This window comes from Pan paniscus, chromosome 11 (assembly GCF_029289425.2).
Source record: "Pan paniscus chromosome 11, NHGRI_mPanPan1-v2.0_pri, whole genome shotgun sequence".
NCBI lineage: Eukaryota > Metazoa > Chordata > Mammalia > Primates > Hominidae > Pan > Pan paniscus.
Window position 1 is genome coordinate 67,547,145 of NC_073260.2, and position 25,917 is coordinate 67,573,061.

The 25,917-nt window shown below is 39.8% G+C and overlaps 1 protein-coding gene across 1 annotated transcript in view; it reads left to right on the top strand.

Moving 5' to 3' along the window:
- Positions 1-13,489: 13,489 nt before the first annotated feature.
- PGM5 (phosphoglucomutase 5) overlaps positions 13,490-25,917 on the top strand; it is a 178,406-nt gene continuing 165,978 nt past the window's right edge. Inside the window, exon 1 of the mRNA XM_055091871.2 lies at positions 13,490-15,283. Coding sequence (XP_054947846.1) covers positions 15,023-15,283 — 261 coding nt within the window. The 5' untranslated portion in view covers positions 13,490-15,022. The remainder of the gene's footprint in view (positions 15,284-25,917) is intronic.

The following is a 25,917-nucleotide window of genomic DNA, read 5'->3' on the forward strand; positions in this document are numbered from 1 at the left end:
GCAAGCATCCCCCTCTTGTCGCCTGCCATCTGGAGAGAGAGGGCTGTGATTTATCTCACTTTAATCAGGAAGGACCCGATGGGTGGATGGAGAGGTCTGATGGCTTTGTTGCTCCATGTGGGAAAGAAACAGACAGAGTGAATTTGTGTATGATCCCTAAGGAGAAAGCGTCTTTGTGCTCTATTTCTTTTTCACCTGGAGCCCCTGAAAGCAAGCTAGTTACAAGTTGAAATAGGCCATTTCTAAAGTGTGATTTTGTTTGTGTATGAGCCTTGATTACGAAGGGGAAAAAACCCCGCTTAATTTACATACACCAGATGTAGTGCAGGATCCCCTGGGCTATCTTTTCAGGTATCAGGAAACTTTGATGAAAGTCACTTGTCTCATCTAGGAGTCATTTCATATTGTTTAGTAGAGCCTGGTATTAACATTTCCTTCCAACTGTTTACTGGAATCTGTGTGTTCCCTTCAAGTGATGCAAACTAGGTGCACAGGCTTCCTGCCACTGTCATCCTAATCTTTCCGTGCAGACAGGAGCAGAGTGCAGAGCGCTGAGCCAGGCCCCAGCTTGCTTTTCTTTCCTGACTCAGCCCGGCTCAGCTGCACTTCTCAGCTCTTGCTGTAGGTGGTGCTGTTTGACCATTTTCTTCATGTGACCCTCCACTCGGTAATATAAATTCAATTGGAGGATGACCTGATATCAAAAAAAATTCCTTTTGATTAGTAGAATCAACTTATTTCTTCACACAATACTCTTCCCACTGAGACACATGGAGACAATTCTGACTCCAGGTTTGCAACCTTGAGATTTCTCTCAGATGCAATTAAAAAAACAAAAAAGCATTTTGAGTGGCACAGTGATGCTTAGTGCATGATCATGTTTGTCTGCTCAAACATAAAAGGGAAACTGGTGGGTTTGAGGATGCCCAGCAGCACGACAGCTGCCAATGTAAATGAGCGGTATAGAGAGAGAAGGGGCGGGAGGGGACTACAAACTTCAGAATATGAGCTGATCGTTTATAAGTTAAAAAAAAAAAAAAAAAAAACAAGTCAAAAGGGAGCCCAGGATGGTGCAGGAAAAAGGGGAAAGGAAGATTTTCCTTGCAGATAATCAGGAGAGTTCATAAGGGCTGATTACATGTGTGGAAGCCTTAAGTTCTTTTTTTTAAAAATGTGAAAGTTTGCATGTATGTATGTATAGCTTCGTGTATTACCATTATTATTGCAATCAGCAAATGGATTTACTTCCTTTATCTCATGGGCTCCTTCCCACTCACTTCTGGCAGCCCTTTTTCCTTTCTCCTTCATCCCAGAACACCAAAGAACAGATGCGCTTCCTAACCCTGGCTCCAGGGGACTTTATACAATGTAAACAGTGCACCTCTAAAGTGGTTCACCGCTTAGAGAACGTGTGTCCCATTTTAAAACTGTGACTCCTTTATATATTGCAGTGTTTATTTTAATAAGAGACATTGGACTTGTGACTTATTTTTCATGGAGGAGTGAGCTTAATGGTTGAAAGTAATCGATAAACTTGTTTTTCCTCTGATGCCATCAGCCAAGATCCTATGGCAATAGTAAGAGGATGACACTGGGCTGGCACCCCCTCCATAACATATTTGGACCATTTTTTTCCCCCAGAATGCACATGCAATAGCTTTGGCTTGGTAAGAGAGAGAGGGTGTACTTGGTTTCCTTCTGTCACACTTTTGGTGAAATGAATTAGACTTTTAAATCAGGAAATTCAGCGAGATGAGTTAGATTTTTACACAAGAGCAGTGGAGGACTTCCAGCTGGTTGGGGGAATGATACGGAAATATCTTGCTAAATCAGGGTCTGGTGGAATGCTGCTCCCCTGGCAGGCTCCTCTTCACAGGGAGCAATCTGTGGGTTGCTTATAGAACAGAGCGAGCAGGAGGCATAGCATGGTCTTGCTCGTGGGAAGACCCGGTGTTCAGATGTTTGTCATTAGGAACTGGGTGTGGGCTTTTTCAAGTTAAACTGAAGCAGCAGTTCTATTAGGAAGAGCCTCCCAGATCAGCATCTTCTGTTTCTGGATACTCTCCCTTTGAAAAGCCAGATTTCAGCAAAAAGCTTTCCTAATGGTGAAATTGCACAACTGAAACCCTATGGGAGCAATGGGAAAGATGGAGAAAGAGGTGGTTATATCATGTACTTCAACAGTTTATTTAGAGGCTGTTGACATTAGAATAACAAGCCAAGACAAACAAAAATACTCATTTTGGATGAAAATATTGTCTTTTCATGTTATTATAGATAGCTGAGTCCTAAGACTTATACAGAAACACATTTTCCTAATGAGTGGCTGATTTTTCTGGTTGTGCAAGTAATATCCAAATTATTGTACAAATTTTTGGCTCGGGAGCAAACATTGTATTGCATATTGAGCTAATCACTTGCCCTTTCTAAGATAAGCCCTTACCTCTGCTTTCCCTTCATCTTGTCATTTCTCTTTGTTGGGTACAGGTTTCCTGTTGGTTCTTTCTGTTGGCTCTGATGTAACATGAATGAAGTTCTTAACATCCTTTCAGACATAAACACAACTCAGCTCATTGTTTCTGAGTTCATATAGAGGTTTTCTTGCCCCTGAGACTTTCGTGTCAGACAGCTGGATGTTGCTGTGTTCAAGGCTCTATATGTTGATTTTGTATCCTACAACTTTACTGATTTCACCTATCAGTTCAGTTCTAACAGTTTTCAAATTTTATTTATTTGTTTTTGTTTTTTAAATATTGTATGTTTCATTTTAGAGTCAGGAGGGTAGACGTACAGGTTTCTTACACAGGTATATTGCATGGTGCTGAGGTTTGGGCTTCTAATGATCCCACCACCCAAGCAGTGAGCATAGTAATCGATAGGTAGTTTTTCAACCCTTTCTCCCACCATCCTTCCCTCCCACCTTTGGAGTCCCCCAGTGTCTATTGTTCCCTTCTTTGTGTTAAGTTCTAATCTTTTTTTAGTGAAGTTTGTAGGGTTTTCTATATATAACAAGATCATGCTGTCAGTAGAGACAATTTCACTTCTTCCTTTCCTATTAGGATGCCTTTTATTTCTTTCTATTGCCTAATTACCCTGAGAAGTGGTGTCCGTGGGCATCCTTGTCTTGTTCCTGATGGTAGAGGAAAAGTTTCAACTTTTCACCATTGATTATGGTGTTAGCTATGGGTTTGTCATATATGGCCTTTATTTTGTTGGGATACAGTCCCTCAATACGTGATATGTTGGGTGTTTTTTTTTTCACCATGAAAGGGTTTCGAAGTTTGTCAAAAGCTTTTTCTATATCTGTTGAGATGGCCATATAGTTTCTATCCTTTATTTTTCTAATATGGTATATTATATGTATTGATTTGCTTATGTTGAACCATGACATCATCATGGTGAATGATTCTTTCAATGTGCTATTGAATTTGGTTTGCTAGGATTTTGTTGAGGATTTTTGCATCTATGTAGATCAAGGATATTGGCCTGTCATTTTCCTTTCTTGTAGTGTTCTTGTCTGGCTTTGGAATCAGGGTAATGCTGGCCCTGTAAGATGAGTTTGGAAGTATTCCCTCCACTTCAGCTTTTTGGAAGAGTTTGAGAAGGACTGGTATTAGTTCTTCTTAAAATATTTGGTAGAATTAATCTGGGAAGCCATCTGGTTTTGGGTTTTTCATTGATGGGAGACATTTTCTTACTGATTCAACCTCCTTGCTTGCTATTAGTCTGTTCAGATTTTTTAATTTCTTCATGAGTCAATCTTGGTAGGTTTTATGTGTCTGGGAATTTATCCATTTCTTCTAGATGATCCAATTGGTTAGTGTGTAATTATACCTAGCAGTTTCTTAGGATCCTTTGTATTTCTGTGATATTGGCTATGATGTTTCATCTTTCATTTCTGATTTTATGCTATATTGAAAACATGAGGCATAGCAGGTAGGGGGCACTGGTCAGGACTTGGGGTATAAACTGGCAGATGTTAAGGTGGGTGATTCTGGTTAACTCAGAAACTCCGAAGTCCCGTATGGAAGAATTAACTGCCTGTACTCACCTAGTAATGTATATCCTTGGTCAAAAAAAGATCCAGCTGAGAATGTTGGATGAAGGGACCAAATCAATATTCATCATTATATTGAAAACAAGTCAGATTGGCTGTGGTCTTTTGACAGCAGGTCAGTGGCTAAGTCTATTTGAACAAAGTTAGGGCAGGTTCAAGGGAGAATCCTGAGATCGGTATTCTTTGTTCCATACAACCTTGTCTTTCAGTTTCTTCTCCCCATGCCTCCAGGATGTCCCTGCACAGCCCGTAGGGCCCCCTCCTTCAGTACCTTGCCTTACAAAGGGGAGAAAATGAGTTTTCCAATGTTAGCATATATTTAGCCTTCCAAAGTTTCTATTTTAGGGGAGCTCTAGGAAAACAGCAGATTACTCTAAATCCCCAGGTAAAAATCTGAAATGGTGGAATTTCATACGACCAGGAGACATATTTTGGGGCAAGTGGGCTTTTCACAGTCACTTGGACATGACGGCATCTGCTTCTTCTATGCCTAAAATATTCCTTCAATTTAGTAGTTTAATTCCTCTTCCTCTTTTTCAAATTTCAAGACAATACATGTAGTGACTGAACAATTTGAATCCAAGTTTCACTATTTAACTGCCAGTGTGACCTTGGGCGAGTCACTTAATCTTTTCAAGGCTCAATTTCATCATGTAAAGTGGAAGTACAAACAATCCCTGACTTACAATATTTTGACTTATGATCTTTCAACTTTAAGATAGTTTGAAAGCAATACACATTCAGCAGAAGCTGTACTTTGAGTACCCATACAACCATTCTGTTTTCCACTTTCAGTACAGTATTCATTTTATTACGTGAGATAGTCAAAGCCCACTTTATTATAAAATGGGCTTTCTGTTAGATGATTTTGCCTAACTGTAGGTTAATGTGAGTGTTTAAGGTAGGCTGAGCTAAGCTATGATGTTTAGTAGGTTAAGTGTATTAAATGCATTTTCAGCTTACAATATTTTCATAAGTTTATTGGAATATAACCCCATTGTAAATTGAGGGGTATTTGTAATAACGATATCTCTTCAAGGAGACTTTGTGAGCCTCTCATAGGAAAATGCATACACAGATGCATATAAATACATAATCTTTCTTTTCCATACATATGATATTCTTTAAGGATATTCAAAAATCTGGAAACAGTTGCCTCCAGGGAGATAAATGGTAGTGGGTTGGGAAACTTTTAACTGTATACGCTTTTGTACCTTTTGCATTTTGAATCAGATGAATGTATAATCTACATAAAATATTAAGATTAAAACATCACCGAATAACTTATCAGGAGTTTGGTGAACATAAGGGAAGGCCACCTATGGTGGCTGTATTTTATTCAGTGTTGGTCACTGTTGGGCACTTCATAGAGCTTATTTCATTTCATCCTCACAAGCGCCGTAGGAGGAAGGGGCCCCAGAGGGATTCATGGTTAGAATAGCAGAGTAGGAGCATTTGGCAGCTATATTCTGTGTAGGTGATAACTTAAAATATATTTTTGTTATAAAATGTTTCAAACATACAAAAAATATAGAGAAGCAGTTTTCTATAGTTATTAAATATTCTTAATGGGTAGTCATAGAAATTATCATCCAAAGTGGGATATTCTTGAGAGAAAAAGGAGGTTCTATTTATAATTATGGTGGGATAACAAACTTAAGATGAACAGCTCTGGACAAACTGGGTTGTATGGTCCCTGGAAAACAAGGATTACTGTAAATGTGAGTCCCGCCTTGTGCTTCTCTCTGTCCCACCAAGAAAATATGATCTTGATACAGATGTTCATTGTGTCAAGGCAACCATGGCAACCATGATCTAGATACACTGTTCAAGTTTTATGCTGATCCTACCTATATATGTCTCAGGAGCTTTCCAGAGTTTCCTTTGAGTGCTTCTAAATTTTGCATAAATGGAATGTTGTCTCTTGTCTCTTTTTAAAACCAGTAAGCCATTTTCCCTTCTTTTCCTGGAAAATTAAAGGAACAAGGACCAGGAAATAACAATGTATTAGCTAAGGTTCTGTTGATTGAAAGCAACAGAACCTAATTCTGGCTAGCTTAAACCATGCTAGGATTTAATGAAGAATACTGCAGAATCTTAGATATCTTATGACTGGGAAAGAGGAGGTTCAGGCAGTTCCTGGGATGTCAGCAACAGGTAGCTGTCAATTAACTGCCCCCACACCACCCACTGCTGCCGTCATCAATATAGCACACCACAATGGCTCCCAGCCTCTGTACGTCTGGGTTCCGGTGTTCAAATTCTAGAGACAGCAAGAGAAATCCCATTGAGTCAGGGATCCTTCCCTGGGTCACCCTCCCTGCCTACGGTCAGAAGTGCAGGATTATGTAGTAAAGACACAGCTAAAGAGGACCCACTTCACTGTATTGGGGCCATTTGCAGGGGAGGTAAAATTGTGAGCTACGCACTTAAAGAGGTGATAACCATAAGTTTGCAGGAAAAAAAATTGGAGAAGAGAAGGGTAACACTATGCTACGGTTTCTTCTGAAAATGGACGAAGGGAACAGCATTTCCATTTGGAAATTCTCTCCTGGCATTTCAATATTTATGGATTCTGAATTCTGAGAAAAATCAGTTGAGAAATTAGGAAAATGGGAAGGGACATTCTAATTTTCCTGTGAGAATTACAGCTTCATAGTCAGTATAGAGAACTTACTGGCTTGAAGAAATGCACTGACTTCAAGTCAAGCAAGATGAGGAAGCGCTGACATGTGGAGATGAAAGTTAAGGTGAACAGGACAGGAGCAGTAATGGAGCCTCAGTCAGATTTTCTTGTATCTGTTGCTGTGTTATAAGTGTGTGTTCATGGCCTTGTCCACTGCTAACAGTGAACCATTTCTGCAAATAAATATTAATGTGTTCATAGGCATAGTATATGTTTTACAAATCCTATAAGAGGTGTTCTAAGAAATGCCAAGTTTTAGAAACAAAATATGCCCTTAAATCGGCAATTTTGACAGTTGCTTCTTTCTAGTGCTGTTCATCTTGCCAGGAGATCAGAATGTTACGTTATTTAAATGGTATTGGAGGGGATGATTGATGCCTTGTTTAACAATGTCATGTAAACAATGATTAAAGCATTAAGTATTTGTGGTGTTACCTTTCAATCTTTAAAGGACTTTTCTTTAGCATTTATTTTGTGATAATATTCGTTTCTTTTTAATGTTTTCTCTATTAATGCTATTGGATTTTATAATCTTGTTACAATATGTTGGCTCATAATAATAATAAATCATCATTTGTTATCATATCTTTTTAAAACAGAAGACTACTAAACCTTTTCATGTAATCCTGTTACAGAAAAAATGACTATTTGCTTGTTATTATAGTCACTTATTATTTTTCAAAAACTTGTAAGTGAAGTGTTATGAAAATCATATGAATTTGGGAATTCCCAAGCATTCTCAGAAATTCTATTTCCTTGTTCCCAAATCCCAATGATTAATATCTGCCAGGAGTCAGAAAACAGTGAAAGGAAGTAACATCCTGTGTTGGATACCTGGTAGGGTTAGTGAAGAAACGTTATTGCTGAGCTCTGTGTTACGCTCACAAATGATGCCATTGAGGAAGTCACACTTGTTGAAAGGAACGCAGATACACAAAGAGTTTTGCTGCTGTCTGTTGGATAAGAACCCCCTGGTCAATTTCAGCTCCTACTGCAAGTTAGAAAAATCAATCCAATGATAAATGAAAAGTGACCAGTGTGCTGGGAAATAACTTATTTTTTGGCTTCAGAGGAAATTTTAGAAACAGTGCCAAGTGAAACGTAAAAACAAACTATGAAGACGTTCATGAATTTCCCTCTGAAGCTGACAGCCGTATTTTAGCAGATGGAACTCCTACTATTAGCCCAACTCTTGGGTTGAAACAGTGTGTCCAGGAAACCCTATGATAAAATGCAATGTGTTGGGGATATTGTTCCTCTATTTGCTTGAGTTAATTTTCAAATTAGTGTACTCTTGCTTAGCTGTGCTCTGAGGGAATGAACAAAAGATTGGTAAACTCTGATGGAGAACACTGGTCAGGCAGGGCACATAGAATCCCTGGGGATGGTGGTTCCTGACAAATGGGGGAGGAGGACCTGAGCCAGGCCTGCGCTGGGCTGGAGGAACATGAAGATGGGATCTACTCACAACCCCCAAAACTGAGGGGTCCTGATAACACATTATTTCACCCTCAGCCATGCAAATTCATTATTTTTATGGATAAAATAGCTTTAAAAAACTAATTTACATTGAAATGTTAAAATATTTATGTAGAGATTAGAAATATTTATATAGAGATTATTGGGAATCCCCTCCTAAAGCCCAAACATAAAAACTACCAAAAAAAAAATTCCGTGTAGGCTAAGATTGCAAATGACCGATGGAATGTAATTTAAATTAAACATAGAAAATATATTTCCTCTTTAATAAAGATCTAAATTCTATTCTTTTTAGGAGCCTTCAGAAATGAAATTCAACTATTAAAAAAAGTATAGAGAAGCCTTTAGAAAAGAAACTTTTCTTTTGCTGTATTATATAATAAAGAACTTTGATGAGAATAGTTCTAAAGTGTTTAATAATCGATTACACTGATGTTTCTAGGTATTGTGGGGAACACCTAGAAATTAAATCTTCATCTTTGGCAGATCAGAGGCCTATTATTTTTTGGTAAAAGAATTAAAATCTGCTTTTAATAAATCACAAATTTTGCAAGTTAGCCGTTAATAGTAAGTGCTTTTCAAAGTTGGGCCCAATACATGAAAAAGCCAGAAAAACATACCTGCATTAGTTTTGCCCATCACCTTCTTATGCTGGCCTCAGGAGATTTATTAACAGCATTCAATATTTTAGGTAGGCTGGATGTGGTAGCTCATGCATGTAATCCCAGCACTTTGGGAGGCTGAGGTGGGAGGATGGCTTGAGGCCAGGAGTTCAAGACCAGCCTGGTCAACCTAGTGAGCCCCTCGGTCTCTCTGAAAAGAAAAAAAAATTTAGGTATCCTGTGGCTACCTCCAAAAACAAACTCCAGAGGAACTGAATTTTTTTTTTATTTCATGTGTTGGGATAATGGCTTCTTTTGCAGTTACTTACGAAGAATTTAAGGGTCAGTAAAAATATTTTTTCATCCTTAATAACATGAATTCTCTAATTTGTATGTGATATAATGCTAGATATTGTGCCAAAAGGGTTACGTAGACATAATCCATGCCCATTTTCAAAGATAATACTAATATAGAGAATAAGAATCATTATTATTGTAGTAATAATTATTTTAGTAATAGTAGTAATAATCAAAACAATTACATCAAACACTTATTAAACCCTTATTATGTGACAGGTACTGTGTAAGCAATTTCCACATATTAGCTCCTTAAATGTGATCACTAACCCCATGAGGTAGGTAGCATTATGTCCATTTTATAGATGTAGAAACTGAGCTTTGAAGAGGGAAAGCAACTTGCCCAAGGCCATGCAGGCAGTCACTGATAAGGGTGGGAAGTGAGAAGTTGAATTCTGAGATGTAAGTTCACAGACACGAGTACACAAACATGTACAAGATACTTGTATGACATGTGGGGTTGCTTGAAATATGTAATTGACTTTCCCCAGCACAAGAAAGTGTTTGGACAGATTTCAAAGGGATCTAACACCTCCTTAGAGGACTGCCCTATGACATTTTTCCATGTGCTTTTCTGCCTCTTGTCCTATACTTTTGGCATTTCTTCTGCTCTTAGAGGCAATGAGTCAACAGCATATTTTTAGCACCTCCTGTGTGCATAGAAGTGGCCCCTGACTCAATGGGAGTGTATAACTACCATGGGCCAAATCAATGTGCTTTCCTGTCAGCCAGGGGATTATAGAAGAACACGCTCCCCTGATTCCAACAGAACTTGCTGCCACTCTGATGTCTTCATTGTAAGGCCTCTAAATGAATGTTCCAGAAATTCATGTTAAAGGCACGTGTCATATGTGTAACTTGTAAACATTTGTGTACTTGTCTCTGTGTCCTTACACCTCAGGCTTCAACTCTTGTTTTTACCTTTATCAATGACTACCTGTGTGCTGTGTGGCTTTGGACCAATTGCTCACCCCCTCTAATGCTCAGTTTCTGCATCTGTAAAATGGATATAATGCCATATATACATAGATATAGATATACACACACAAATATATATACACACATATATATGTGTGTATATACATATATATATAATATACAAACTGAAATATACAGTTATATAAATATTTCAGTTTAAGTTTCAAAAATCACTGGAGGGTATTTTTATAATACCCTTCGGCAATTTTACCTGCTGCCTTTGCACATTCTGGTGAATTTCTAAATGGAAGTCTGATAGAGATTAATCTTTTAATGCATCATAAGTAAAAAAGAAAATCACAGAATGATGTAGCTGGAGAGGACCCTGGGGATCTAAAGTGTTTCATGAAAGATTAATGTCCTTGATCTGTTTGTAAGTATTTTGGAAAAATCTTCCATGGTCAAATAAAACTTGGCAATGTTGGATTAAAGTTAAATAGGTTTTTTTCCTGCAGAACTTCATAGTCTTTAATATGCTAATGTGTTTTGTGAATCTACAAGGAATGAAGTGTTTCAATACTTATTTTACCCAGATTCTCATTTTGGGACAGGCTGGTCAAACTGAGTCAGCTAGTATATTCTCTAGATGGAGATGATGGCTGATGCCTTTTTGAGAGCAAGAGAGTCCCCAGGGAAGCAAGGATATATCAGTTGCTCCTATTTCATGCCAAGAATCCTCAGTCTTTAGAGGCTCAGAGAAGGCTGAAAGGCTACTCTAGGCTATCAGGGCTACCATTCATTGTGACCCATGCTACAGAGAAGCTTTGAGCTCAGTGCAAAGGAGTGACCAGCCCTTGAGAATCAGGAAAATTTATTTATTCCTGACCTAATCCACTGAGGACATACAAGGAATGGGGCAGGGGAGTGTCACCAGCTATGGTTACAAGCTAGTCTGATTCTCTTTCATTAAGAAAACTGGTCCCTGTGAGTTTAGATTGGGAAGCACCAGGTTAAAAAAAATTTTTAGGCCAGGAGTGGTGGCCACTGTACTCCAGCATGGGTGACAGAGTGAGAATCTGTCTTAAAAAAAAAAAAAAGTTAATTGATGTCTTCTGTTGAGGACCTCTCAGAACTTTTAATATGAAAGTGTGCATTGTGAAGAATGGGAGTAGAGTGTACAGGAGTTTTAAAAGCTACTTGGTCATGAAACTCTTGCTTTGTGCAGGATTTGAGGGGCACTAACATTCTGAGGAAAATATTTTGGGAAACATTGATCTAATCCAAACTTCTCATTTTACCAGCAAACAACTGTGGGGCCCTCTAAGTTTCCTTTCTCCATCATTGTGACAAATTCATTGGAATTAATTCAATTAAACCTTGGGTCGGCTTTGAAGAGATTTATTTAGCAGGTAAATCTGTTTTGTACATTTTGAGGGAGTTCTGAGTTTCCATAGTCAAAAACCACAGATCAATTTAACCAACCTTTATGGAATATCACCTATGGCCCAAAGACCCTTTAGCTACAGTGATGGTCTACAAAAATATAAACTGTAATTCTTGCAATACAGGAGATTAGTAATAATGGTAAGTATAATGATGATGACACCATGAATAGCTAACATTTATTGAATGCCTTTCTATTAGTCAGGCACTTTACTAAGTATTTTAATCCTCCCAACAATTTATGAGGTAGGGATTATAATTCCCATTTTATAGTGAGGACACTGAGGTTAGGAAATTATCCTAGCCTAAATGTTAGGTATAAGCATGAATAGAAAGGTGTTATCAGCCTATAAGACATTCCTTTATGAGTGATACAAAGTCCTATATAAATTCAGAGAAAAGAAAATGGTTTTAGAAATCCTTGATCAGTGAGTGTGAAGCACGTGGTGGCCCGGTTACTGTTTGGTTGCCCATCTGTCCTCCCTCTGGGGATCAGCACCCCCTTACTTTGGAAGAATTGTTTTCCTTTTCACTGTAAGGTTCTTTCTGGCTATGTGGTAGGGCACATTGCCTCAAACTAGCCCTCTTCCAGTCTTTGAGAACCTTGAAATTGGAACCAAGGGAAGAGGATTGCCTCTTGAATGGTAATTCTCTAAAATCTAGTCTGAGGTGCTGGTGCCTAATCCCTGGGTCTGTGGAAGGAGCTGGGCTGTGAGAGGGGAGAATGATGTTGATGTCAAGAGAGAGGCAGGTGCTAGGAGCAGAGAGATGGAGGTCTGGAGGGTTTGTGGGCTTCTCTGAGGCTTAGGGTTTGGATCATTGTCTTCGTTACTGGAACAAAGGATTTACCATACCTGCTCTTCTGGGAATGAAACTGTCCTGCTTTGCAAAATGAAGTGTCATTAGAAAGAGATCTTAAAAACCCCACACCATAGACAGGTGCACAGATCCCTAGAAGTGTTAAAGTTCTGTCTGTTGGATGCTAAGCCAAGACTCTTGAGTATGTTCTAAAGAGAAACTGGTGTGTGTAGGCTGTGCACTCCCAGGGAGATAAAAAGTTAGGAACTTTATGGGTTGGGCTTGGTGGCTCACACCTGTAATCCCAGCACTGTGGGAGGCTAAAGTGGGCAGATTGATTGAGCTGAGGAGTTCGAGACCAGCCTAGGCAACATGGTGAAACCCCAAGTCTACAAAAACTATAAAAATTAGCTTGGTGTGGTGGCATGTACCTGTAGGCGGGAGGATCACTTAAGCCCAAGAGGGAGAGGGTGCAGTGAGCCATGATTGTGCCACTGCACTCCACCTGGGTGACAGGAACTTTATGGGAAATGGGATCTTGGAGACTGAGTAGAGACTAGAGGAAAAAAAAAAACTACCTCCCCGACTGGCCACACTATTCTTTTAAAAAAATGTTAATTGACAAATTAAAATTGTATGTATTTACGGAGGTATGATGTGATGTTATGATATATGTATACATTGTGGAATAATTAAATCCAGAGAATTAATAGATTAATCACCTCAAAACCTATCTTTTTTGTGGTGAGAACATTTGAAATTTATTGTCTTAGCAATTTTGAAATACACAATACTTCATTGTTAACTACAGTCACCATGCTGTGCTGTAGATCTCAACAAAATATATTCTTCCTGTCTCAACTAAAACATTGTACTCTTTGACAACATTTCCCCATTCCTCTTACCCCCTCCAAAAACACCCATTCTTTATGTTGAAGAGAATGGCTAAAAAGTCCCAGCAGGTTTCAACAGACGGCTTCAGTGGTTGTCCCATCACACTTCAATGTTATTAATAAAAAGGGGAGGGGCAATACATAATTCGGACAGGCTGAAAGTACCATTGTAACCACTTTCTTGACTTCACAGAAAAAGTCCTCTTGTTTTCATCTGTAAAATGGGAACTGCGTGAATACCATTCTTCTTTTCTTCAGCCTCCAAAGAAAAAACAGATGCAAAGCCTTTAATCAATTGCAAAACAGTATACAATGTGTGTTATTACTCACAGTTGTCTTACTGTGACCAAACACTTTATAAGCCTGAGGCAAGTCAGCCTTACTCTCAGGAAGTGGACAATATTTGGGGAAGGAGAAGCAGCAGGATATTTCAGGACAGTAGCCTTGGTGGGTCCAAAAATTCCTTGAGAGAAATGGGAGATAGAACTTTCTTCCTGCTTTGGGTTTTATCCTGTTAGTCTTTTCTCTCTTCACTCCTATTTTCTATGGAGAATTTCCTGGTTTTGGAGTTTGGGTGCGTTTTATGGAGAGGAGGCAGAAAATCTTTAGCTCCAGCAGAATGAAAGGATACATGCAAAGGAACCTAGCACAGTATCTGGTACCCAGTTCTCCTTTAACTGGGCTTTATTCATTCACTCCTGGTAGGGCATTAATAAGGGATTTAGCCCCCTCCTATTGAAAACGATTAATTCAAGGAAGAGTTCAGACAGTGTGGACAGATACAGTGCAGGAAAGCCTGTTTCTAAGGCAGGAGCTGGGTAGGGAGGGTGAGAAGGGCGAGAAGAATAGGGAAATATGTGTTGTCTGTGTTGCTGCTGTTGCAACCACCACAACAAACAAACAAGTGAAAAAAAAAAAAAAAAAAGAATTGTCCATACCGGAAAGTGTGCTGTTTTGGAGAAGGCTGGGGAAAGTGTGGATGGCTCGAGTGGGTCCTGTTGGATTGAAGTCTGACAGTGGTGATTCCCTTCAACAAATGGTCGGGGTGGGAGGGTACACACACACACACACACACACACACACACACACACACACACACCCCACACGCAGCGCCCAGCCTCCGATTTCAGCGCTGGCAGGAGATAACCATTCTTAGCTCGCCTTTCCAGGGTTATTTTTGGCTGAGGCTGTTCGCTGATGGCAAAAGGTTTCAGCCCCCTCCCAAATCCCTCCCCGTCCTTGTTCTAAAGAGAAACTGGTGCGTGTAGGCTGCGCACTCCCAGGGAGACAGGGAGACGGGCCGGGCGCCGGAGAGGAACCCGGACTCTGCCCAAAGTCTCGCCGCCCGCCGGCTGTTTTCTGGCGGAGGGTGTGCCCCGGAGGGCGGCGATCGCGGGTGAAGGCTGGGGCCAGGCGCGGGTGGAGGCGTCACCGGGGTCGGGCTAGCAGGCCCTGGAATCAGGCTTTTGGGACACCCCGAAAGTGAGTCCAACTTGGGGAGAAACTGAGGGCAGCTCGGGTGGTCTGGCAGCGGAGAAGGTGGGCGGGAGAAAACTTTACAGGAAGGCAGAAGCAATCTCTGCCGAGAGAGTCAGCGAGCGGCCGCGCGGAGAGGAGGGGCGGGCGGTCCCCAGGCGGGCGGGTGCAGGGCGCAGGGCGCCGACCTGCTGGAGAGGGGGCCCGGGCGCGAGGCGGAGTCCCGGCGCGCAGCCAGGCTGGTGGAGGCCCCCGGCAGGCTGCAGATTCCCTCCGGCTCCGGGAGCCGCAGCAGGACCGGCCAGGAGGCGCCATGGAGGGGAGCCCCATCCCGGTGCTGACAGTGCCCACCGCGCCCTACGAGGACCAGCGGCCGGCCGGCGGCGGGGGTCTGCGGCGACCCACCGGCCTCTTCGAGGGCCAGCGCAACTACCTGCCCAACTTTATCCAGAGTGTGCTGTCGTCCATCGACCTGCGCGACCGTCAGGGCTGCACCATGGTGGTGGGCAGCGACGGCAGGTACTTTAGCAGGACGGCCATCGAGATCGTGGTGCAGATGGCCGCGGCCAACGGGGTGAGTGTCCGGATGCCCCTCGCTTCCTGCCGCGCCGCTGCCATGCCCTCTCCTAGCCCTTGTCCCCCTGCTGCCTCCGGGCCCAGCTGGGAGGCCCCTGCCCGGACCCGGCTTTGCTACCTCACTCCCGCGTCCTCACCCTCCAGCGCCCCACTCCCGCCGCGCTCGCAGCCTCCCCGGCGCACCCCGGACACTGGGTTCTATTAGTACCCACCGCCCCCAAAAGCCTTGAGGGGTTTCCGTCGTTCCTGGAGCCACTCCGGGCGCCCTGGACTCTTCTCCAACTCTGCGCACATCCCGCACCTGCTCATTTTTCTTTCAGACATTCTCTTGCCCGGCCCTGTAGATTCCAAGGCAGCTCCCAGTTTTCCATATTGTTCCCAACGCGTTCACTGCCCACAGTCCCCACACAAACTTCTTTCGCAGGCTCACAACATAGTCCCTCTGCCCCGTGCCCTTTTTGCAATAATCTGCCAGTCCCCTAAGTCTTAGCTCTGCCTATTTAACAGTAGTGGTGTCTCAGAACACACATACACACACACACACACACACACACACGATCCCTGACATATTTGGCAAGAGTAGGCCCTGAAGGTTTTTAATATTTTGGTTCTTTAACCCAGTGGAATTACTGAATGATTTATTTAATTAGGGTAGAGATGGAGTGGATCAATTTGTTTGATGCTAAGCAGCCTGAGCTCGCAGTTCCCAGGGGGCATACCTCTAAATGGTCTGAAATGAGATTTGCAGTGGTTTTCTTAATGCAATTCCCAACTTCTCTCCAAATGCCTTTTGGCATTTGACAACATTTCATGCCTCTTCCCCTTTCGGTTTTCATCCTTGTTTTCTCTCCCTTCTCCCACGACCTCCGTAGTCTTCTGCAATCCAGATTCTCAGACTTCGGGTTTTTCTCCCTCTGCCCCTTTCCTCTCTGTCCTATAACTAGAAGCACCTTTTGGCATAGACCCATATCCCAGTTTCCTCTTTCCCAGGTCCAGCAGCATCTCAAGGACATCTACAAGAGGGATACCTAATTTCAAGGGTCTCTGAATTATATGTGGGAAACATCGTCTAAAAAAGTAATTTTATCCTTATTCATGCAACCAGACCCACACTCATAGAACTTTTCTTCAAGGAAAGTGTCTTGCAGATGTATAAATGAGTGTTAACATCTTTAAAAGCGAAACTGAACAATTCCCTGGCATTTGAATTCCCTCCTTCCTTCCCAACCCTCTCCTTTTCGTTTTCTCATTTATTATTAAAAACATTTTTAAAGGATCTCCATGCTTCATATTTATCTACTATAATTCCTCCTTCTCGGTGTTGCAGGGATGGGGAAAGAGGATTTTTTTAAAAACATAATAAAAAGCAATTGGGAGAAACAGGGCCATTGGTGTTGGGGTGGGTAGTGGAATTGTGATTTTTGACTCCAGTAGACAATGATGCTGGATATATGGGGTTTGATTTCTCTCTGTCTCCTCACTTGGGATTGATGAAGTTTGGCTAGAATCAGGGAGTTGAAGAGAGGTTGACAAATGGTCTTTCACTCTTCTCTGACAGGCTGTTCCTGTGGAGTGATGGAGAATAACGAGCCTTGGGAGAGCTATGGGAGCTCTCATACTTCTTCCCGAGCCAATTTTTTAGGGAGTGAGAGAAACATGGCCTGTCCAATACTTGTTGTGGGTCAGGATATTTTTGAAGCTACGGTTGTTGATTTGCATGGGAAAATTATTATGTCTTATTATTTCTTGTCCCACTTTACCATAAGGACTCCTCAGCTTCTTACTTCAATGGGTCTTCTATGACAAACACACTTTATTAACTCTAAGAGTGGAATTTATTTTAACAGATAATTAGCATAGGTCAATATATGCTTAAAATAGAGTCAAATTAAACCTACTAGCTGTTATAAAGGACAGATGACAAATTAAAATCCACATAGAAGCGTCGACTCTTAAATAATCTGAAAGTACTACTTCTAAGAGGGGTGGGCATGGGTGAAGGGAATGGTGGACATGTTTCAGAATTTCAAACAGCCAACTTTAACCAATCTTTTCCTCATTTTGTTCACCTTCTTGGGGGCTTATGCTAAAGTGAAGTGAATAGCCATAAGGCTGGCTTCAGGAGAAAGGTGGTCTAAAAGAACTGGATAATTATAAGCAAAATTGGTCTTGAATGATTGAAAATTGATGAGAACGTGCTTGTCTCCTGATTTGGCATCCTGAATTAGACTCAGGAATACTGAACTTGGATCCCAAAGGCTTTGGTCTTTTTTGATATCCTATTGGATAATCATAAGCAGGCTAGAAAAATAGAAAACTAGAATTTATTCTCTTTGAACTGACAAATCTAACCAGTGGGCTGCATTCTCTATATCTGAAAAATCTTGGTTTTGATTGAAAAAGTTAATTTTACAAAGCAATTTTCTTTTTTTAAATTAAATTTCATTTTTTTTGAGACTGGGTCTCACTTTGTTGCCCAGGCTGGAGTGCAATGGCACAGTCTTGGCTCACTGTAGCCTTGACCTCCCCAGATTCAGGTGATCTTCCCATCTCAGCCTCCTGAGTAGCTGGGGCTATAGGTGCATGCCACTATGCACAGCTGATTTTTGTGTTTTTACTACTCATAGGGTTTCTCTGTGTTGCCCAGTCTAGTCTCAAACTCCTGATCTCAAGAGATCTGCCTGCCTTGGCCTCCTAAAGTGTCATGAACCACCATGCCCAGCCTACAAAGCAATGTTCTAGGAAAAACTACAGTTACTCTTTGATTATGTAATTGCTGGAGAAGAAAAACATGGCATTTCTAAAATGATGAACTATATTACTTATATTTTAATATCTCATAAAGTTTGAAATAGACATTTCAAACATAAACGTGTATAAAAATTTTTATAAATTAAAAATATAAAATCAAAAACATAAAATTATTTTATTATAAAATTATTATAGAATCAAAAACATTATAAATTTAAACAACTTTTTAAAAAATTTATTTTGGGATTTCCCATGGAGCGATGGAGAATAATGAGCCTTGGGAGAGCTATGGCAGCTCTCATACTCCTTCCTGGGCCAACTTTTTTAGGAAATGGGAGAAATATACCCTGTTCAATGTTTATTGTGGGTCAGGATATTTTTGAAGCTATAGTTGTTGATTTGCTTCAAACTTTAAAAAATTTATTATAAAATTATGGGATGTAAAAAATTTATTATAAAACTTTGAAATTTTCAAACTTTCAGAAAAGCAGAGAGATGAGATTAATGGCACTCATAGGCAAACATAGAACATAGATTGTAAACATTTTGCTATATTTGTGTCATGATTATTTTTTGCTTGTGTTTGAAAGTATATTAAAGAAAATGATATTTTACCCCTAAATTCTTTAGTACAGATTTCTAAAAAATAAGAACATTTTCCTGTATAGTTACAAAATCATCTTTTCAAACAAAATAAAAAATGGTTTTTTTATATCATTTATTACCCAGTCCACATTCAGATTTCCTTAATTATTATGAAATGTCCTTTTATTTTTTGAGACAAAGTCTTGCTCTTTCACACAGCCTGAAGTGCAGTGAAACAATCATAGCTCATTGCAGCCTCAAACTCCTGGGCTCAAGTGATCTTCCTGCCTCAGCTTCCTGAGTAGCTAGGACTATAGGTGCACACCACCATGCCCAGCTAATTTATTGTTTTTGTAGAGATGGAGGTCTTACTACATTGCCCAGGCTGGTCTCAAACTCCTGGCCTCAAGTGATCCTTCCAGCTTGGTCTCCCTGAAATATCTTTTGTGGCTGGTTTGTTCAAATTAGTTTCTTCTAATCAAGGGACACACATTGCATTTGATTATTTAGCTCAAGACTTTTTTAACCTGGAAAATACCCTCACTCTTTGTTTATGTATTTATTTAATGAAATTGACTTGTTGAAAAACTAGTCAGTGGTCCTGCAGAATATTTCCCCTTCTGGAATTTTCTGGTTGCTTTTTATGGTGTCATTTAACTTTTCACTCTGTTTTTTCCTGGTTAACTGGAAGTTAGTTCTAAAGGCTTTTAGGCCTGCTATAACAAAATACCAAAAACTGGATGACTTATAAAGAACAGAAATTTATTTCTCACAGTTCTAGAGACTAGCAAGTTTAAGATCAAGGAGCATGTGGTTTTGATATCTAGTTAGGACCAACTTTCTGGTTCATAGATTGGCCTTCTTGCTGGGCCCTCACATAGTGGGAGAGACTAGCTAGCTCTCTGGGGCCTCTTTTATAAGGGCACTAATTCCAAATATGAGGTCTCTGTCCTTATGATCTAATGACCCCCTAAAGGCCCCACCTTTTAATACCAGCACCTTTGGGGTTAGGATGTCAACATATTAATTTTGGGAAGACATACACGTTCAGCCCATTGCAAGGTTTAGTTAGATTCAGGTTCAACTTCTTTTTTTAAAGACTATTTCATAGGCAATAATGTGTATTCACATCCCATCATTAGTGATGGTGAGATGATCGCAAGATTAGGGCGATCACTGCCTATCTCCTCTGTTATATTCCCCCTTGGGTCAAGCCAGTAGTCTGTGACGTGAACTTTGTACCATGTGTATATTCAGTTATATTCTGTATCAATATTTACTTGATTGTTTCAGCATTTATTAATGATCCTTGCTTGAGTTGATTATTTCATTAGGGGTTTCAAAATGGTGAATTTCTAATTCTCTAATTCTATCTACATGTTTTAGCTGGCATTTTTCTATAAGCAGACCATTTTCTTCACAACTGGGTTATTTGGCTACCCTGAAACATAGTTCCTTCCAGGAAGGCAGAACATATGTTTATTTCTGTCTTTTAAAAATTACTGGTGTTTGGAGTGAAGATTTGGTGAGTTAACTACCTCCACAGGTGACAAATGAATTTTGTTTTGTCTCACTTTTGCTTTTTTGAATATCACTGTGGCTGCTTGGATTTTTATACTTAATTTGAATGGATTAGGGAATAAATGAGAAGATAGGTTTTATCTGTTTCTGTAGTTTTTATGTGGCTATGTGAACTTACATTTAAAAATTCCCAGAAATATTTTAATTCCCCTTTAAAGATATAAACTATGTCATACTATAAAGCAAAAGAAAAATCAATCATGTGAAGAGTAAATAGTATCGTTTAAACGAATTGTGGTTAAGCTTAGTTTGTAACTAATTAGTTTTTTATTTTCTTTCTACTTTTATCTGCTTCAGAGCCTCTTCAGTGGTTTAGATCTTCTATGTGTCAAATTATTCTAATATCTTAAAAAGTTTAAGAGCTAAAATACAACACAATGACTACAGGAATGCCTTTGTCGTTTTCTGGGTGGGTACACCTAAGGCAATTTCTTTTTCTCTTCTTTGTTCTCTTCTTCTTTCTTATTCTTAAATCATCTTCAATATTGGACAGATGATAGTACTGTGCCTGCCTCAAGATGTTTCTGACTTTTTCTTTTTCTTTTTTTTTTTTTTTTTGAGATGGAGTCTTGCTCTGTCACCCAGGCTAGAGTGCAGTGGCACAATCTTGGCTCACTACAACTTCCGCCTCCTGGGTTCCAGTGATTCTCCCAACTCAGCCTCCTGAGTAGCTGGGGTTACAGGCATGCACCACCACGCCTAGCTAATTTTTTGTATTTTTACTAGAGACGGGGTTTCACCATGTCGGCCAGGCTGGTCTTGAACTCCTGACCTCAAGGGATCTGCCTGCCTTGGCCTCCCAAAGTGCTGGGATTACACGTGTGAGCCACTGCGCCCGGCCGTTTCTGACTTTTTCTAAAGTCTTCTTTCTCTGGAGATGACATTATATAATAGCACTGTTCAATAGAAGTTTCTTTGATGATGGAACTGTTCTGTAATCTGCATTGTCCCAGCCACTAGCCATATGTGACTACTGAACACTTGAAATGTGGCTAGAGCAACTGATGAACTGAATTTTGCATTTTACTTAATTTTAATTAATTAAAATAGAAATGCAAATAACCATAAGTGGTTAGTAGCTACCATACTGGACAGCAAAGATCTATAATTCAGCATTTAAAATCGATTTTGTTTTGTTTTCAAAAATGGAGTCAGACTGTTACAACCCAAAAGAACTGTAGGTTAAATTAAGGTAAATCACCAAATACTACATACACATTTGGGAAATCCAAACCAGATTTTTTCATGTGATAACCACACCCTCTTTGGCTTTAGCCTTGGAGGTAATGGAGTATGGCAGAAAAAACCCTGTATCAGCAGCTGGAAGACTCACCTTCTTTTCCTAGCTCTGCCATATATTGACCAAAAGAGTCAAAGTCCATTCAGATGGTTGAGGGGCCTTGGAATTTTGTTTTTGGTTTTCACATACAAGTTGGAGGGCAGATGCGTTAGCCTCTTGAAATACCCAGAAACCACTTGTTTCCTCATCTAAAAATCAGGTATGACAGGATCATTTAATTATCCTGGAAATCAGATGAAGCACTGCATATGAAAGCACTTTGTAACATCGATAGCACTGGGAAATGTAAAGACCTTTTACTGAAATATAAAGGTGTATGGTCAACTGAATATATCTCAGATAATTATGATTTGACTGTATGTATTGAATATAACCTGTAGTGGGCCCCTTGGTAAACAGCTTACAGTTTTGTTGCAAGTTTTAGCCAAGAGAAAATTTATTTGTTGACTAGTCATGCCCTTTATTGGCCACATGATGAGCAGCAATGATATTAACACACAGTGCACCTTGCAGAATTCCCGAATGTCTCAGTGTCTTGTGAACTAGGAAGCTGAAATGCAGTGGTATGCAGAAGGCTGGCTCAGTAGGAGCCTTGGGAGTGTCCTCCAGATAGATGTTTGTGCAGGTTGTATTTGATTCCAGTTGGCCATGAAAAGCTGGTTGCTCTAAAGAATGAGAATATACTTGGTTTTGCATTTACTAGAACTATCTGGGGAACAAATCTTGGGGTGGAAGAAAGAAGGGAGGGAGGGAAATCTGTGCTTCAATACCTAGGGCTTCTTTCCTGGAATGGATCTGAGAATCTGGGATTGGGTGGCTAATATCTCATCTCTAGAAGGGAGAAAGAACTGGGTGGTGATGGCTTTGTATTTTCTACTGGAGTTCACTACAGAATAGGTGAATGGAATGGGCTGCTATGATCCAGACATTAGGGAGGACAGGTTTGTGATACATTAGAAGACTTGAATGAGCCCTTCTATGATTCTCTCTTCCCTCTTTCTGCTTCCCTTTCTGAATCACCATCCCCAGGTTGTGGAATTAGCAAATCTATTATGTGAGCAATAGCAAACTTACAGGAGCCCTTGGCTCCATCTATCTCCCTGTTTGTGTCAGTTCATTCTGGATGCTTTTAGTCTGTGGTCTTCATTCACTCTTTTTATGGGGAAGTAAAAGGAGTGGGACAGATTATGAGAACAGCTGGGTCCTCCCAGTTGCTGGGGTGGTTATTTTAAGCTTTGTTTAATGTGTCCAGAGACCCAGATGGCATTTTTAACTAAGCTGCTTTATTAAATCTTGTGATAAAGCATAGTGATGTTTATTGAAAATGCAGACACACATCAGCAACATTATGTGTGAAACTTGCTCTAAGAATTTTCTATAAAACATCTGTTCTCTTTGAGCCTTTTGTGAACTCTGGAAGTTTGCTAGTTTCTATACAGACTTGAGGACAAGAAGTTGGAACCCACTTTTGGAGATGTCCAAGCATAGGTATTGGAATCATTAATCCTAACCCTCTCAGTTTTAAGGCCCCAGATACCCTTCTGTTAGAAAACAGTAACATGAGCAAGCACTGTAATAACATTTAAACAAGATTATTTGGAAATAATGGACAAGAAAAATTAGTATAAATTGTTTGGGGATTTTAAAATTAAAGATAAAAAGCTAGGGCTTCAATGACCTGTGCCAGCCTATAGCCTTAAGAGTCAATTTGCAAACACTCAAGATTTGGCCAATATGCCTCTACTACTTCTACTTAACACAGTCAAAGGGAAATTTTTAGATTCTTTCATCTGATTTGACTCTCTTAGTTATGAATAAGAGGATATCTAGAATATATATGCGACTTGTTAAAATGAAAATCCACCTTCTCTGAGTCTTCAAATATCTTACATGTCTTACATTTTTAGTAACATCAACTTTTGAAGTCATGTCCGTAGTTGTATGAAAAGAAAAATTTCAGGAACATTCAACCTCAAAAGTTCTTTTTCTTAGTCTGAAGTCGTAGAAGCATTTGACTTTTACTTTCTCTTTTTAAGTTTGTACTAGTAGGTATTTTGTATAAATATAATATTTAATTATTGCCTTTGTATTCATTTTCTCTAGTAAACATCCTGGTTTTTAGCTATCAATATGTAGTTTTACATTTAGGGATTTCTAATGGAAAGAGAAAGGAATCTGAAATGAGAGGACAAGAGTTTATTCTACTTGACCAAACACATACAAAATACTGGAAGGAGAGTTTTACAACAAATATTTAATATCTATGACATGTAAAAAGGTTTTCCAAATCAAGAAAATTCAAACAATTCAATACAAATATCATCAATAATAACACATGAACAGGTGGCCAACCTTATTAATAACCAGAGAAATATAAATTAAAACAATCCATCAACTTGTAAAAAAGATGAAATTACCCAGAGTTGGTGTAGGTGATGGAAAATTGTCATGTTTGTATACTGTTCATAGAAGTTAAATTGACATAACTTTTTGGTCAGGCAATTTGGAAGTATATATCTAAATTAATAGAGTAGTTTTCTAATAACCTGGGAATCTCTTAATCTAAGAATCTTTACTGTAGATTTTTCTAGAACAAATGTACAAACATCTATGTACAAGGGTACTCACTGCAGCATTTTGCTAAGGAAAAACTCAGAAAAAATCTATATGTTCAACAGAGAACAGGTACATAATTCATGACACAACTGCACAATATACACCACTAAAATAAAGGATATAAATTTATATGTAGTATGAAAAAGATGTGAATGATAGCTTGTTGGTGAAAAACAGCAATGACTGGAATATTGTGTGTAACGTAATCCTGCTTTTCTGTATATAATGTAGGCATAGAAAATAGGATTGAAAGGACATACTCTAGTCAACAGTGGATATAGCTTGGGTGGAGGGGGTGTATAATGGGGAAGGAGAGTCCCTTTTCCTATCTATTCCATATACATCTCTGGATTTAAAAGATCATACATGCATATGCATTACCTTCAAAATTAAAATGATAAAGACAAAAGGAGAAGCTTTGGATTTGAATCATGATACTACTGTTTGCAACTTATATGACCGTGAGGAAGTCGCCTAGCCTCCTGGGGTTTATTTCCTCATTTATAAAAATAGGGAAAGTAATAATACTTGTCTACATATCTTCTAGGGTTGTTGGGAGGATTGAATGTGATCATGGGTTACAGTATTATGAATTATTTATTCATATAACACAATTATTATAAAAATATTTTGCTCTGATTAAAATAAAAGAAGGACGAGATCGTGTGTGTTTTTGTCCCAGCAGCTTTACTAACCAGAAAGCGCCTGCTGATGTGATCACAGTTGCTTTGGTGCAGCTTCCTCTTGACTTTTGGCATTTCTCCATGCTGCTAGCTAAGGCTGAGGTGGCGACTGTTGAAGGTGTGAGCTCCTCCCCCTCCCAGCACACATTTGTGTGCGTACTCACACTCATGCACACACAAACACACACATGCACACTCTATCACAGTACATGAGGTGGCAGCAGCTGCTCCGGCATAGACTTTCACACAACATAAAGGACTTTTTTGGTGTGGTCTGTGCATTATCTCCTGTTAAGGATGAGCTGAGTCAGTGCCCTGCTTTTCCATCTGAAACCTTTCTGAGGCTCAGGCTGTGTTAAGAGCAAACCCTCTCCCCTCCATGCCCACCCCATGGCCCTCTACTGAAGCCAGATCTTAATCTGCTCATTTCATGAGGATTTTCAAACCGAATGGACTGGGCCATGTGAGAGATTACTGAAAGGAACAGACCAAGCAGAGGCTAAGAGACTCCACGCTAATCTGCTGAGTCGTCTGAAAATGCACAGCTGTGGGAGCTCACGGTGCTTTAAAGTACTTTGGCAGGATGTTTGTTCAGGGGTCCTGTTCCTGCAGCCCTGCTGAATGTTTGGTTAGGAGGCATAATCTTTTTTTGGACAGGATCTCCCAAATGTAAAGTGATAGATGCTAATGTGGAATATAATACAGAAGATCCAGCTTGGATGTCATAAATAACAATAAATTGTTTAATCTTGCTGAGCTGTATATCTATGATTGCCAGAGGTCTTTAGTTCACTGGAACATAGTATGGGGGCAGGGGCACTTAGCAAATAGGCAGTTATTATTTTCCAACCAGACAGAAACTGGTCTGATGGAATTTATCTAAAAAGGCATACACATGTATTTTAATTAATTATGACAATTACTCAGAGAAAACACAGGCCCTAAAGAGGCTGAGGGGTTTTTTTGTTCTACCTATAAATGTATATGTATATTCACCTATATTCTACCTATGTATAAGTAAGAGAATGAGTTTTTGTTTTGGGGATATATATTTATATGTATCTATACAGATAGATATACACATACTTAATTTCTGTCTACCTATTAAGGTGCGGT